The sequence below is a fragment of the Nilaparvata lugens genome, chromosome 3 (assembly GCF_014356525.2).
Source record: "Nilaparvata lugens isolate BPH chromosome 3, ASM1435652v1, whole genome shotgun sequence".
Classification (NCBI taxonomy): Eukaryota; Metazoa; Arthropoda; class Insecta; order Hemiptera; family Delphacidae; genus Nilaparvata; species Nilaparvata lugens.
In genome coordinates, this window is record NC_052506.1 from 20,384,859 (window position 1) to 20,401,907 (window position 17,049).

The window sequence follows — 17,049 nt, forward strand, 5'->3', positions numbered from 1 at the left end:
ATTCTCTCAATTATATATTTTTTTGATTCAATTATGATTCCCATAATAATTACCAATTATCTCATGAAACAGTTACAGCCGCAAAAAAAGGAATGAAAATTAAGAAAAGAGTTGGAAAGATAATGTTTTTCAATTAGAATGCTTTAGAATACTGTAATAAGATTTATGAATCAATAAAATGATACTCTATTGTTGTTACTTGCAAATTTTGTTACAGTGGATTACTCGGCGTTCACGTTGAAGAATACGCTTGATATGACAAGAGAAAAACATGTTATTTCAAGACTAATTCGTTCCTATTCATTCCTTTTTAACATGACTTATTCAATTGCCTTATTTGAAAAATCCAATTGAATACTCATCCATGACTGGATGAACAAGTAGGAATATACTTAATCAATATAATAATTTATTCATTGAATTTCAATATTGATTCTCTTCATAATGCATAATTCTGCAATATTGTGGTGCAATATCAGAATATGCTCTCCTTCCTCAAAAATGAAGCAGTATATGATGGAATTGTTCTGATTTTTGAGCAATGGGGTTTTCGGTACAAATAATTTTTGCTGTACCGGAAAAGAACACTTAGTCGAGCACGCGATGAACAATTGGACTCTTGCCAGAAGACAATCGATGTTGAAATAGCCCCTAATGGTTTGTTGAAAAGGGAGCAGCTACTTGAAAAGAGCTTTTGTGCTCTTCTCAGTCTCATCTATCCAGATAAATTTTTTATCTATTTCCTATAGCATCCATGTATCTGTACACTTCATTCACAGTCCCATCAATTTCAAAAGGATCCATTCATCATACGATACTGGATACATTTTCAAAAATATCGGTGGATCCCAGCAAATGAAATATTATTTCTAAATTCAATCCATCAATCAATTTATTGGAAATAAATATTGAGAGCTGCACATTTGAACCATTTATCACACAGCAGACATTGAATTATCATTTGAATATCCTACCATTTCACCACTCGTGCAACTCTTGAAAAATGAGTTTTCACAGCTTTGACGTGATAAAATGAGTAGGCTAAACTCATAGGTGATTTTTCATTGCTGTTCTCTCATATGGGTAGGATTAGCGTCACTTATCACCATTCGTATTCAAATTCATTTGATTAAATCAATCTCATTGAATGTTTTGTCTTTTCTGGACAAATAATTATTGTGGATTTCTTAGAGTAAGTTATTTGAAATATGTTATATAGAATATATATTATATATTCCATTGAGCTCAATCAAATAATGAATGAACATGAAAATTGGATAAAGTAAAATTATATATTATTATGAATAAATACCTAGTCTATGAGAAGCATATACACTACATTTTGATATATTAATTCAAGAAATACGAACATGAAAACTCGTAATATACGAGTAAAATGTCCAACCAATAGATTCTTTCATTGCTCTTATACGAAGCAGTCCAATTATATGAGTATCACTGACGTTGTAAGAAAATACCATCAATTCAACCTTGATCTTTTGTGGCACAGAGGAAATAAAATCTCAGTGAGCAAACTGTAAAGCGAGAGATGAGAGTTTGCATGATTTATGATCGCCATGAATGATTCCACTCTTTTTCTGACTTTCGAAGCCCGTTGTAATGTGGATAGTAAAAAACGTGGAAATCATTAAGACAGATCGGCCTCGTAGTTTATCATCTCAATATGGAACAAATATTTTCTAGCTTAAAAATGAAAAATATGAATGCCGCTGCCGCCGGCACAATGTATCTGTTTTTCCAGAGCAATTAACGTTTGTTTCCCAGAAAAATAGCTGTGGCCAGAAGCCTCTCCTGTTCTATGAGATAGAGATGAAAATACCCGTCACCATTGAATCGACCAACTTCTTCCATATTCGATTTTTAAAGGCATAAATTTGGAAAAGTTCATGATATTTTGAAGCACAAGAGTAGCATCAAGTTAAGTCTGTCCATTATCTACGGAACTTCATAGAACTTCGAATATCAATAGATAAAGTTATCAATAGATAAGTTCTCCATAGAACTTCGAGTTCTATGTATTTATTTATAGTTATTTGCTATAAATAGATCCTTTCCACTCGTTTAAAATGAGCTATGTCTTTATCAGCTTTATATTTTTGTTTTTAAACACTTTTCAGCCTTCAGACTGTGGAATAACCATTCGTAGTATGACTCATTAATATCTTTCCCTGGTAGCATCACCATTTTAGTACGGTTAGCCTGAATATGTATCCATAGAAAAACAGCTTTTTAGATGTTTCTATTCTTTTAGCCAGTAGTATCTTCCTATTACCAGAATACAAGTCAAGGTACTCTTTTAAAAAGTACAGTTGGAAAAATAATTCTACTATTTTGAGCTGCACTTCATTCAGAATAATAATTTCCTTCAGATTGATGACAATGGTGTGGATTGTAGATGGTAGCTTATCATATCAAACTGGCAAGCTCAAAATAAACCATAAAAGCATTTACCCTCAAACGATGAATTCAGCAATGAGACTGAAAAATCTATAAACTACCTGCCCTTGCAGACTCTGAATACCATTTGCTTGTTATGGAAAATTAATGAAAATTATTAATCAAATATGAATTGTTTCTATTTTAATAACTAGTACGCTTTTATCTTTTTTCAAGTTCGGTCATGTCATTGAAAGACAATAAATTGGTATAAGATCATAAAACCCTCTAATCATAAATCATGAATAATTCTATGAATTTCGAAACTTCTCTTTGAAAACAAAGATAATCAACGAAAAACTCATTATTATTGTACTAAAAAAAATGATTGCATGCTAGTGGCAAGACGGTAAGTAGTGCAATCTATACCATCCCGTAATAGTAGGAGATTCTAAATCTGATGATAATGTGGAGTGCAGCTAAGAGCCGAACGTCTGGTGAGAGACAAGGTTTGCTTTGTGCAGTCTGAAGGGGATAGCGCTGAACGGGATGGTGCATAGGTCGAATTACATCAAACAATGTCAAGAGGTGGAGACAGATTGTTGGCCATTACATGATCTGGGATCGTGTTCCAAGATTGGGAACACCCTCCAGCGTCTGTCCTTCTGTCTAGTCATGTCTGGTGAGGGTAGCATTACAAACTACATCCTAGTTCACTTGCACTATCGCTTCCCTTTCTGAAACATTTGTTTCATCATTCTTGAGCTGAAACTGCAGTGCTCATCTGGCGACAGGAAGCTTTCAAAATATATTTATTGATTCATTCGTTCATTGAAACACAATAGCGAAATTAAGAATGTCAAAAATTTATAAAAATTGTACTATGATGACTTTAGTATTAGCCAATCAACCCGAAAATGGTTGCACTTTCAGGTAGTAGTGACAGTTATTGTAGTTAACATCGTACCCAATCTGATAAGATGCGAAGCTCATCTGATAACGGAATGGTTTCAAAATGTATGAACTTTAAAAAAATACCTTCTTAAAAAAATTCAATCATCCGGAAATGGTTGCCCTTCCAGGAAGTAGTGACAGAGGTAGCAGTTTTAACATCGTATCCAATCACTCTGATCAGATGAGTATTGCACTCAGTATATCTGCTGGATGCTTGGGGCCGAATAGCTCACATCATACATAACTTGACAGTTATGAGTTTTAGTTGTTTGTAACATTTTTCTGGCGCTCAAGATTTTTATTGACTATTCAGATATACTAGGCACTTATTTATAGCTTGATGATTAAGACTAAATAATTTAATATAATGATATTGTAATTGTCTATAAAACTATTGAATTTTCTATGGAGATAATGTTTTTCAGATCTATGCGTGGGATTGCTGAGTGTCCTGACTGACATTATCTGGAGAAGCACAATAGCATGGAATGCTGGTAATACGGCCTGCAAGATAGTTAAATTTTCACAAGTAAGTTGTTGTACCCTAGAATCTTAATCTTTAATGAGAATTAATTGATGATGCAACAAATAATGTTCATTATTGTGAACATTCGTCGATTATTGAAACGAATGTTATCATTGATGAAGATTTAAATGAAGTATCATAATATTATAGTAATAAAATCACTATTAATGGATCTTTCAAAGTCCAAAGTTCTAGTTCTAACACTAGGTTGTCAAACCTTTTAGTGTGATAAACTAAGGAAGAATAATCATGAGAATAATTTAATTTTGATTTCAATCGAATTTGGAAATAACATATTCCCCCAAATGAACTATTATTATGAGATTATGAAAATAATATTTTTGAAGGTCATAAGCAAATAATGAATGAAATAGATGATTAACTTGCTCGTACATTCTGGATAAATAAAAATTGTCCTTCTTGCTTTTAAAGTACTCTATTCCAAGTTTAATGGAAAGGCGGGAAAATAAGTGATGGTGAGGAACATGATGAAGAAGAGTATGAAAAGGACGAGAGTAGTTAAAAAGAAGAGGAAGAGGAAAGGATACGTGATAACAGCATAACAATCACTAGCCGAATTGCTACTAAAGAGTACTGGCTAATCAAGACTCGTGAGCATGAATACAAATGACAAGCTCCTGTAGGTATTGATTGTGGAGATGCCCGTTCCCATTGGAATTAGAATTGTTCCTCTGACGACAAGTTAGCAAAGTACTCCTTGAGCTTATCGTAATGTAATCAATGTGTCAAGAAACACTAACATAGCAGTAGCTAAATTTAATCGTTTCTTTGTTTTGTCTGGGGTTTGAATTTGAAAAAGACGTCCCCATTAAAATGTCAATAACATTGTTGACGTTACTATAATTTGAATGCTTCTTGCTTATAGAACTATTATTTTCAAAAATCGGCTATTAAATCTCGCTCTTGTTTTTATTAATTTAATAGAAATTGGAGCAGAATTGTTCAATCTAGACACCTTGTTGTCATCCCCCTCAACAACCAAGCACAACCAAGTACAATCTTAGAAAATCAGTTGATGGACTCAATCAATAAATCGCAATAAAGTATTTGTAAAATGAAAATACAGTGAATTATTTGATTCAAGGCTGGAGTAGGCTACCCGCTTAACACCTGTTGAACAATGATAGAATGTGGAAAGTGAGTGGGTGTCTGAGAGAGAAAGAGAAGTGAAAGTCATGGAGAAGTACCGGTACTACGAGTACAACTTCAAGGTCAAGTTGATTTCAGTTTTCACACTTGATGCCAATATTGTATAGTGAGGTCCACGTTATAATGACAGTATTTGATCAACTTTGGTTTTGCCATCCTTGTCTATCATTCGACAAAGCCGGTGTTACTATCCTTTTCTAGGTCCACAACGATGCCAATTATGTTTTTGACAATGTAGAAATATAATTCATCAATGAAGAGAATCGGCATCGCTATTCTTCTATCTTTATCCACTGTCATTATAACGTGGACCTCACTTATAGTGCGGGTTGCATAGACAGCATTTCTAAGGAACTCAATTATTGAATTAAATTATTTATTTGAAATTTAAATGTTATTCTCCATTGTAACCGTAACAGCATAGTTTGATTTTTTTTCAATTTAATCATGATCTTGATGGCTTTGAAAAATAATTTGAAAAGGATTTTTCAAATTTCATCCAGAAGCTGGATTATTCACTGAAGGTTCTCTGAATAATTTGCTACAGTAGGTCTACTATTATGACTAATCAAGTATTGGATTAAAAAAATTGAATAGATTATATGCGATACAGAATACATTGGGAGTGAAAGATTGATTATCCATGTTTCTATAATCAAATCAAGTACAATGAAATCTGATTTAGTCAAGTAAACTCTTAAAATTTAGCTTGTGCCTTTCGCTAAACATTCAGCAGCAGTGGCGCAGTTGTATGCCTGACTTTTTTAAAGATGATAAAAAAGATAATTTTGAATAAAATTTAGAATTTAGAAATAGGCCGACACATCTAGAAAATACCTGAGTCTATACCTAATTCATGCAGGTGAACGGGCTAGAGTCAAGAAAACTTCAATTAATCTTGCCATGCCTGATTTAATAGGTTTATACTATAGAATAACACTACAATTTGAAATAATTGAAAAATACAAACAGCTTCAATAAACATTGGCAACTAAAATCGAACAACAGAAACAACAATTTCATGTTACTTTGTTGACATTCTTCATCTGATTCGGGGGCGCATTACTATCCCCGTTTAGATAGCAATACGTCACAAAACCAAACAATATCAGTCATCAAATAACAAGTTAATTTCAACATAAAATTACTCAAGAAAGAAAAGCCCGTTGAACACAAGTTTCGTCGATAGTAACCCATATAACCCATTTCATAATAATTTTGAATCCCCACTTTTGATTGACATTCTCGAATGAACCTTGTTTCACTACACTGCACTTTCGTTGGTCTGTACGTTGCTTTATCGTCGGGGTTACAGTACCTTGTTTTTGGCGGTGAACTTTTACCGGTTGAATTTGGCTTGACGGCGAAGTCCTCTTACGTCCCTAGACCTGTCGTCTGAACGGGTGTCTTGAAGCGGTGTTACATAAAGTTGCGGAACCAAAGGGGTGGTAGTACAAGAAGTTGGTTTGGGGACACACATGAACCGCTGTAAATAAATGTATTACAGAATTAATTTCTAACTCTTCCTACAATTCATCAAAAGCTAAAACAGGAGTTTATTCAATTATTTAATTTAGATTTTATCTTGACGTTCTGATTTCATTCTCAAAATTTAACAGATTTAAAACAAATTTACTTGCCAGAGTGTCATTAATATACAATGCAACATTTATGAAAACACCGTGATAAATTAATATAATGCTTTTAGAAAAATGAATACTTCATTAATTATGATGTTAACTTTTATATAAATTGATATAATACTCTTAGGAAAGGAATAATTCAGATTGAAATGATGCTAACTTATATCATATTTTTCGTTTGGTTTGCAAAATCAAATATAATTTTTCATATAGTAGCTCGACTAGTATTGTTGGAAGCTTGTGCGCTAGCCAACATGTATTAATATTAATTTCATGGAAAAGAAAAACTTTTTTCTTCGTCTATTAAGATTTCTATCGTAAAAATTTACTAAATCATTCGAAAGCCTTAATGACATAAGAAAACAGAGTCTGAAAAATATAAAATGTCATAAACTCAATATGAACATAATCTGAAAAATTTCATTCCAATTTAAAGGCTATCTTCCTGACTTTCAGCAATACTCTACGATAATATATCTCCAGAAACAATAACTCAAATGTAATGTAACTGAAAACTTTCTATACTTCTTTAGAAAAAAAATTATAATTATCTTCCATCACTAATAAAATCAAAAGGATTATTCTCAATCAATATTATTAACTTGAAAAATAACAGGCTTAATTAATTCATACTCTTATGGAAGTTTCAATCAATTAAATTCCCTAAATTATATTTTAACCTTATTTTACGTACCTTAGCGGTTATTTGAAGAAACAATTATTCGTACATGATGAAGAAACACAATTAAACCTTTCAGGACATGGCACTACTAGAAAATTTAAACTTAATAAAAATAAAACTAGCTCCTACATTAACTAATGAAATAAACTTATAAACCTGCCCAAAAGGGCGAAACATAGTGACTACATCTTTACTCTCGTAGTGCTCCTAGCAAAGTGTCCTCCGAAACGTAATCTGGTCTCTCGACTGGGAATCCCCACTACTGTATTTAGAAACAGGTCTCCTATTGGGCGAAGGGAATCAATTTGACCAATCGTCGCGTGGCTTCTAGAGCCTTTGGACCAAATAGTAACTGCAAAATCGGTAGTTTGTTATAATTTCAATGCTTGCTGTTTTCCAACTTATTGCACACTATGTCGCGACACGAAGGCTAAGTTTTAGAGATAATTCCATAATCTACATTCCTCGACGACTCGGAGCCACAATTTTTAAATATCTATCATGGGAAACTCGAAGTCATGGCCGTTCATAATAGAGAGAGAAAATAATTTATTTCGCTAACTCACAATAATGGCTCTAGTCTATTGCGTATTAAATTTACTATTATAACTAGGGAAAAGGCCTGAATTAAAAGGAGTGCTCGGCACAAGCTTTATAAGAATAGCTTTATCACATTTTTCAAAACAACACATTCGCTGGGCTTGTAATGCTCTTCTAGCTGAATGAGCATTATTCATACAATATCTACATGATTTTTCTCAGTATCATAGATGGAGTCGAAACATTTCGTGCTCTTAAAAGACAAATAAGTGTATATAAAAGTCAAATAGCAGGTAACTTTATTGATTAATACAATAAGTACATCATCAAAATGATAGGGAGGAAAAAAATAAGGTAACCTTGAGCTATTCCTCTCCCAAATTTAGATAAGGTTGAACATAGTCCGAAATAGTGTTGATTTGTTTGAAAAATTATGGTCTATGAAATCTGAAACCTACTGAATGTTAACATATTAGCAACGTAGAGTATTTAAATCAGATCTGACAAATCTCAATTCAAGTACATTTGAGAACACCAATCTCAAGATGAATCTAGTAAAATCGAAGAAAAAATAGACCCTTTGATGAGAACGAAATTCCGTGGTCAACCTTCTCTACTACTTTTCTGCAATGTTTGTTTTGGAAACTGGAAAGCAGACAAGAAAATAGACGATTATTTGGAGGGTGTGAGAGTCAAGTGAAAATACTTTTGGTGGAATTGTGGAGCCCTTGAAGCCAAGTTGCAGAGACAGCTCAAGGAATGGTGGAGGAACGGACGTTTCTGAATAATGAGATGCCCCGGTTTGGGAACGCGCCAGACCGCTCAGCGGAAAGAGAGCCACTCCATGTCTCAAATTCATCTATTCCAGTAATAGTTGGATCCAGCTTAGCATCAGACTCACTGCTACTGACAAAAGTCATTCTTAATTAATTTGAAAATATTTTCAGAATATTAGATTATAAAAACAACTTGACAAATTATATTATTAAACGAAAATCCAAATTTAATGCTGTAATTCACCCCGAAGACTTCTGCTACTGCAAATATTGACAACAGGGTAAACAGCTAGATGGAAATTCGATGTGAATTACAGCATTTAATTTGGATTTTCGTTCAATGATATAATTAATTCATTAGCATTTGAATAATTGCAATATCTCAGTAATTTCCATCTGTAACTTGACAAATAATAGAATGAATGGTAGTAATAGACTACTTCAAATAAAAATATCCATTCAATTCTATTCATTTGATATCCCAAAAATCATAGGATAATAATTTAATATTTTGATGTTGAATATAAAATTATATGAAAGTGTATCAATATCCAGTGAAAATATATCGTATGAGCGTGGGCTCAAAGAAGTAAAGTAAAAAATGTCGAGTTTGTTCCATTTAAAAAAAAACAAGAAGTGTGAACAAAAAATACTTTTACGGAGTCTTATTATACTGTATAATACAAAATCAGAAGTAACTACACAAAATAATATTATAAAATAGTGGAAGTTCACAGTACAGGTCATAATAGCTTATTACCTACTAGACTATGGTACTAATACGACCATGTACTAGAGTAGTATATGATAATAAATAGTAGAGTAGGAAGAAAAGTGTGTTGGTAGTAAATTTGTGTTGCTTAGTTTTGGTAGTATATGGAAATACATTCAATTTTATTAATTTTGTACCTACTGAGAATAGATGTTCGAATAAATCCATGTAATCAAATACACATAGATGTTTGAATAATGCATGTAAGGTATTTTTCAAATTGACGTTGTTATTGTATTTGATGCTTTTGACAATAAAAAATTATTTGCTTCTTTTCTCACAGGCTCTGGTCACCTATTCATCGACTTATGTGTTGGTTGCACTGAGCATCGATCGCTATTATGCTATAAAGTATCCAATGAATCTATCAGGAAGTTGTGAGTAAAACAATTATATTATTCGTAATTTTCCCTATAAGAAATTAGATCCGTTTCTGATTTTCTGAAATGTATCTGTTTCTCTACGAATGAACTATCTGATTCATGTATGTTAACTAGACATGTATCATATACTATATTGTATACAAATAATAATTCTAAATGAATAACTGATGAAAGCGAAAAATACATATTCCCAGGAAGAAGATGGAAAAAACACTTGAAAAATCCACTAAATACAATTTTATTTTGGAATGTAGACAAACTAACTTCTCATTTTGATGGTTCAATAATGGAGAAAAGATACCTCAAGTTCATCTTGCTATCTTCCCTTTCCTATATGGTTGAATCCAATAATATTGCTGGGTTGGAATTCAAAGAAGTGAACTTTCCACTACTGTAATCTAATCCAAACGTATTATCATATCAATAATTTTATATGGAGTAGCGTATTCAATAATGAATAATTCAATGAAATTATAAAATAATTGATCATTATTTAAATAGTAAAGAAAAGATGCAGAAAGTTCATATTTCTATTTTTTCTCTACGATTGAATCAATTCAGATTGCTGGACAGATCTCAGTGGAGATCATAGCGTTGACTAAAGAAACTTGAGGCTTATCTTTCTTATTTTTTGATTGTAGGCTTGAGATTCTGAATGTTACATGACCTGAAATGAATTTTAAAAATAAGTTACTGTAGTTTTTGAGAAAATAATCATGTAATCAACAAAATGAAGAAGCGAAGAACTGATAATTGAGTTAGAGGAAGAATAATAAGCCTTGATTATGAAGAATTTTGGCTGTACAACGAGGGTTTTCAGTGAATAGAGCGCTCAGGCACACCTTGGAAAGTACGCTCGAACTAATGCAATAAAAAGGCATTCCCTCTCATTAAACACGCTCATTGGATGTGAGAGGCCACGTACCGGCGGAACCACTCACAAAACTCAGTTCTCGTTAATGAAGATGAAATCGACGATTTCCAGTGGTTGAAGTACACAGCTGAGACCTTTGTAATGCACTTTTCGCCCTCCCTCAACGCAATTAAGACGGGCAAACCAACTCCGCTATGTTGTCTGCAGTGAACAAAACTTGTTCACGATAATCTTCTATTCAAATTGAATTAGCAGGCTATTAGAAGATGGAAGTTTTTTGAATGGGGTGTTTTGAACGCTATCGTGTACTGTGAATTACTGAGATAAATATGGACCACCATTTTAAATTTGTCCTTGAACATTGTAGAGTATTTCTAATATGAATTTTACATAAAGTGAAGAATAGCTACTGGATGGACTATCCCATACAATTGAGAAATGAGCATTATTAGAAACAAACCACATGGTGTGGTTGAAGAGGAATTGGATCCTTGAAGGTAATATCACGTTAGGATAACGTGCGTCTCTAAAGATTAGCGTCAGTAGCTGGGTATTCCCGTTAGTATGATAACCGCTTGAGTTCAATATTCAACTCTAACTATTATCAGGTATAGATTTAGAATCACTTACTTTTCACTTAACTTACTTACTTACATTCACTTTACTTGCTGTTAACTGACAGTGATTCCCAGATGAAACTGCAGCTCCATTCATCGTCATCACCATAACACCCTCATGCACAAGACTTTAGCTTATGAGGGCAACATTCGTCATTCTTTTCTTTACTAGTTTTTCGTTTTTCTAAAAATTAACTCTCTTATATCTATCCTTAATAGAACATTAATATCTATCTACTAAATTCCATTAGTATTATAACTTTTTACTAATTTTATTATAAAAAACTTTAAACCCATAATATCTGAAAATGAAGTTCGTAAATAGTAATTACAACCCGCAACAAGTAACTTATAACTTATACCCCAACACATATAATTTATAGTGGGGTGTATATTCATTCATTGAATTATCTTTGCCTATTGAGAAATCATTTAATGTATAAAACTTAATTGTTCTAATTTTTATAGTATTCTTATTTGTAATGTAATTGTTTTTGATGAATAAATTTTATTTGATTTGATTTATGAGAAACCGACCCCAAGTGGTGAACTTGAAGTCTGAATGAAATCAGTCAGTCGATTTATATTTAATCATAATTAGTGACTGACTTAGGAATTCGTCCAATAATTACATTGAGAAATCATTCTTGAAGATGTTAACCAGCTAACTGGATTTCACAAAATACAAAGAAAACCGATTAAGGAAATAGTAGGAGAAGGGTACTAACCGAACGGTTAGGTCGATGGGTAAATTTCAGCTCCCGAGAGTTCTATCTATACAATCTATATCAATAAGTCCGAATTTTTTCATCATTGCACAGCTGTTTAGTGGCTACGATCTTCATAGCGACTTACTCGTTCTGTTCGCACCTATAGGACCAAGCTACACAAAGCGTTTTATCAGGCGTTTCCAGACGTGTCGGCAGAGCAGGAAGCTCTCCGTTTAGCTGATTGGGTTGGCGTTCAGGAATCAACTGATAATTAGCCACTTGGAGAAGTTCTTGCCCTGCCAACTCGTCTGAAAAGTGAACGCCTGAAAAACGCTTCGTCTAGCTTGGCCTTCACTGTAGCTGGAAGACTCCATACTATCACTGACTATCACCATAGAGAAACAATAGCATAAGTTACGCTATTTTTTCTCTATGCTATTACTCTTGATATCAGTCATATCAATATTATGTTACTCATGTGATTGTATATTATTGCAGGGAGACGAGCAAGAGTGCTAGTAAGCATGGCGTGGCTGTTGGCAACAGTGTTGTCGATCCCGATCGCGATCCTGTACAACGAGCGTGTGATCCAGGGCAGACTGCAGTGTTGGATCGAGTTCGCCGAGCCCTGGCAGTGGCAGGTCTACATGACCCTGGTTGCCACCGCCATCTTTGTCGCACCAGCGTTCGTCATCTCTGTCTGCTATGCGCTCATTGTCACCACTATATGGGCCAAGTCAAAGCTCTTCTCCATCAGTGAGTCGGGTTATTCATTTTATTCATTAACGCATATTATGCACCAACTCAGTTTGAGCCAATGCACCTAGAATACAATATTGCCTCATAGGGATTGCCTCATAAGTATTTCATCTACCAATGTTTTCCTATCAGTGCTGTTTGCTACATAAATGAACAAATATGTAATCTGGGTCATTGGTTTGAATGGAGATAAATCAGCAGATCGTTTAAACCCCGGAATTTGACACTTGGGCCCAAGTGATGTTCACGTTATGATGACAGTAGAGAAAGATAGGCGAAAAGTGTTGCCGATTCTCTACCTTGACACTGCCTTCTATAGAGGAAGAGGATAGAGTAACTATTTGTCGAATGACAGACAAAGATAGCAACACCAATTTCAATCAAATTCAGCCATTATAACGTTGACCTCACGATAAAATGTGACCTCTTAAAACCAGTAATCGTGGTTTAGCGTTTAACTTAGAAAGTTTGTATGGTCTCTGCTCGTCGAAATCACAGTTCATCTAGTGCTTATTTCGACCATTTCTTGAGATACTGAGACAAGTGGGAAGTTGAGCCGTTTAGTTCGTCAAGTCACAAGGTATCGAGTTTTCGTTGCTGGCTGATAAACAGTCAGCTGCAGCGTTGCAAACCAGTTGGGGATTAGTGAGAATGGGTTAGGGAGAAATCAGTTAGATATTGATGGTCAAGTTAGGGGTAAAGTTTTTGCTTTTAAATGGCAACATGCTGGGATTATTCAAACGTTTTTCAAGATTTTAGAATTGATTATATGATACTGTGTACTTCCACAGAAAGTATACTGGACTTTTTGAAAGCAACAGGAGCTAGGCAAACTAAGAAAAGGACATACTGAAGTTGCCAACTCAAAATGATTCTTGATCAACTGATATCTCGATAGAGTGAATATCACCCTATCTCACTTAGGACCTGTAGTTCTAGACACCAGTAGTGTGTTCGTGCTATATAAACCTCACCCGAGCCTAGTCTCTCCAGTGAGCATTGGACAATAAATTTTTCTATAGTTGGACACAGAAATGTTATCGAGTGTACAGATAAAATCCAGTAACAGGTGCCACCTACCAGAATTGAGGACTATATAAGCAGGCGTTCCAATCCACCAATCAGGAGAGAGTATCGGTAGCTTGGAGGCGTGATTTGCTGCCATTGGTCCGTTATCGTTACGCCATGATTTTGACATTATCTATCATCACCTTTCCTACACACACACTATCTCTCACCACTACCTCCGTGAACAAAGCTATCGTGTGACGTCAGCACAGGTAAGGCTCCTACACCAATAAAAACACTAGCTGATATAGATCAGCTGAAATCAGCAAATTTTTATTGTTGTAGGAGATCTACCTGTGCTGACGTCACACAAATGCACTACGGCTTTGTTTACGGAGGTAGTGCTCTCACCCCCTCTCTCTTCAAGTAAAGTGTTTATGGGAAGGATATTATTGATAATCATTTTTCAAGATTGGATCCATACCCAATAACCATTCAAAGGGTACCATAGAGTAACTTATAATCAATAAGTTATACTATTTCACATAACTTAATTACTTTTACTTATGCACTAATTATAATTACAATTTGTGGATTTCATAACCAGTACTATTGTTCTTGTGCGAGCTCTCCAGCCCGAGGGGCTCACTAGTTTAAATTTATTGAATGTTCTTAGCTTATGATTTGAACATTAATTTGTTCTATCTTATAACTAATTTTTGTCTTACCAACTGATTTACAGAACCAACCAATGATGACACAAGGAGAGCCAGCTCAAGAGGAATTATTCCACAGGCGAAAGTAAAGACTGTCAAGATGACATTCATCATTGTACTCGGTAGGTTGACTCAGTTGTCAATAATATTTTTCATTGTATTATAAAACATTACCCCAGTAGTCAAAACTCCATACTAGTTAATGCAACATAATGGAAAGATGGGAGAAATGTTGAGAGATTGGAATAGGAATAGTTATTGACTACTCAACACATTGTGAGCACAACACATTGATGGTCTGAATAGTATACATAGTGAGTTGAGCAGCAGTGTGTTTGCCCTTGGACGATTATGTGGGAAACTGGACCAGGATAGACCACGTCAGGCTTATTTTGGTGTTTCTAATCGCATATTTCATCTGGCGTAATAGTCTGGGGCTGTTCTTCATAAGCACAAGACATTTTCAATATGCAGGAAAGGGCTGTCAGACTCTATAATATGATTAGAGAAAAATGACAATTTTTCCAAAAATTTTCAACTAGTTCTATTTATTAACTATTCCAGCAATCAGACTTATGAGTGTAACGCTAGTTCGCCTCCATGGTGCACATTGGGTACCACTAAATGGACTAGCAAATAATGGCGGTCAGACAAACTTATGTTCTCCTGACCGAAAACTACACAACATCTCAAAGAATTTGGAAATATACAGTGTATATCTAGGCATTTGAGACTCATGAGCTATGTATTTGTTGTGTATCTGCCATACGCTAAATAAAATAAATATTAATTATTTCTGAAAGCATGATAGGTTGAACTTGGCGTAATACAGCACAACTAGAGAGTAAATAATTATCACGGTACCGTATCACAATCACAGCGTGAGTTTTCATTTGTTCATTAATTTATTCAATAATGTACAATCATTACGCTTCTATGAAAGGCACAACAGGCTAATGCCCAAAACTATCTCAATGAAATTTCTACTATTGGAGTTTTTATTTCTACTTTCAAAAATTATATATATTTTGAGATATTGAACATTTGTATACAGAAATACAGTAGAACACCAATTATCCGAATTAATGGGGACCGGGACCCATTCGGATATCAAATATTCGGATAATCGGAGTTTTTTTTTAAATTTCCATTGGAGAGAAAAAAAGCTCCGTTTTAATATTGTACTATTTTTTTATTGAATTAAATGAAAGAAACATTATATTTTCACATGTTCCAAATATTAATAAAATGTACTTATGTACAAGGGAAGGACAATAGTGAACGCGCAAACACTGGCATCGCAGGGGGAAGAATTATAGCGCACTTGGGCTTTTTTTTGGACAAATTTTTCTCTGAAAGTGATTCGGATAATCGGCGATTCGGATAGTCAAAGTTCGGATAATTGGAGTTCTACTGTACCCCAATCTATTGAGTTGGATGTTCACTGAATTTCAGCTCTCTATCTCATACTTGAATAATGTGATACTTGAGAAAATTCTCAAATAATTTCCACCATAATGAAAAAAACGAAAAAATATAACTCAACTTATAATTTGATATGATCAATCATATATCATTAAATTGAGGTTGATGTAGGATCAATGATATTGAATCCGGAAATTTTTACACCAAATAAGGTCAATGATGATATAAATATATATAGGTGAACAATATAATTTTATGCACGATGATAGGGGGAATGCATAAGATGATAGCTATAATACATTCACAAAAACGTGCATTGCACAAGGTCACAAAAATGATATCCATATCAACAATATAAAAAAATATACATGGATTTAATTTTTTCTTATAAAGATAACAATCTACAAGATTGAAGAGAAATGTAAATCTATAACTTATTGACAGTTTTCCTGGGGGAACTACTGAATTCATTTTTCTTTTAAATTCTATGTTGTAGTGTAATAGAAAAATTTTTTTTTAATTAATTCAATTTTTGCAGCTTTCGTTCTCTGTTGGAGTCCATACATAGTGTTCGATCTGCTGCAAGTGTACGGCTACATTCCAAGGACACAAACCAACATAGCGGTGGCATCTCTCATACAAAGCTTAGCTCCGTTGAACTCTGCAGCTAACCCTTTGATTTACTGTCTATTCAGTGCTAGTAAAGCTACAAGATAAACATTCTAAAAACTCCATTCATAGATTAGGTATTAATTGAAAGGTTACGGAGAACGGAAATAATGTAATAAAAAATGGTCGACTGTGAGACTACTTCATCAGGGTAATTCAAATTAGTATTGATGAATGAAGAATGTTGTATGTTATTCCATTGTAAATATTTTTTCACATCAATGCGTAGATAGGTAAATAGAAATAAATTTCTTTATTCCATTCCATATTACTTTGACGAATAACTAAAATCGTGTTGTTTGTAATAGATATTACATTGATTGGACCATTGTTGATATGCGAATATGATCTCAATAAATTTATTCAATTGAAGAGGACTACTAACCATTTTTATTGCCTACCATTAATGAGATGAATATCGAGAACTT

General features: G+C 33.8%; 1 protein-coding gene across 1 annotated transcript in view; it reads left to right on the plus strand.

Annotated features, from left to right (window-relative positions):
- Positions 1-17,040, plus strand: part of LOC111049072 (cardioacceleratory peptide receptor) — a 52,851-nt gene extending 35,811 nt beyond the window's left edge. The window contains exons 3-7 of the mRNA XM_022335078.2: positions 3,777-3,880; positions 9,744-9,837; positions 12,543-12,800; positions 14,554-14,649; positions 16,491-17,040. Coding sequence (XP_022190770.1) covers positions 3,777-3,880; positions 9,744-9,837; positions 12,543-12,800; positions 14,554-14,649; positions 16,491-16,669 — 731 coding nt within the window. The 3' untranslated portion in view covers positions 16,670-17,040. The remainder of the gene's footprint in view (positions 1-3,776; positions 3,881-9,743; positions 9,838-12,542; positions 12,801-14,553; positions 14,650-16,490) is intronic.
- Positions 17,041-17,049: the final 9 nt, after the last annotated feature.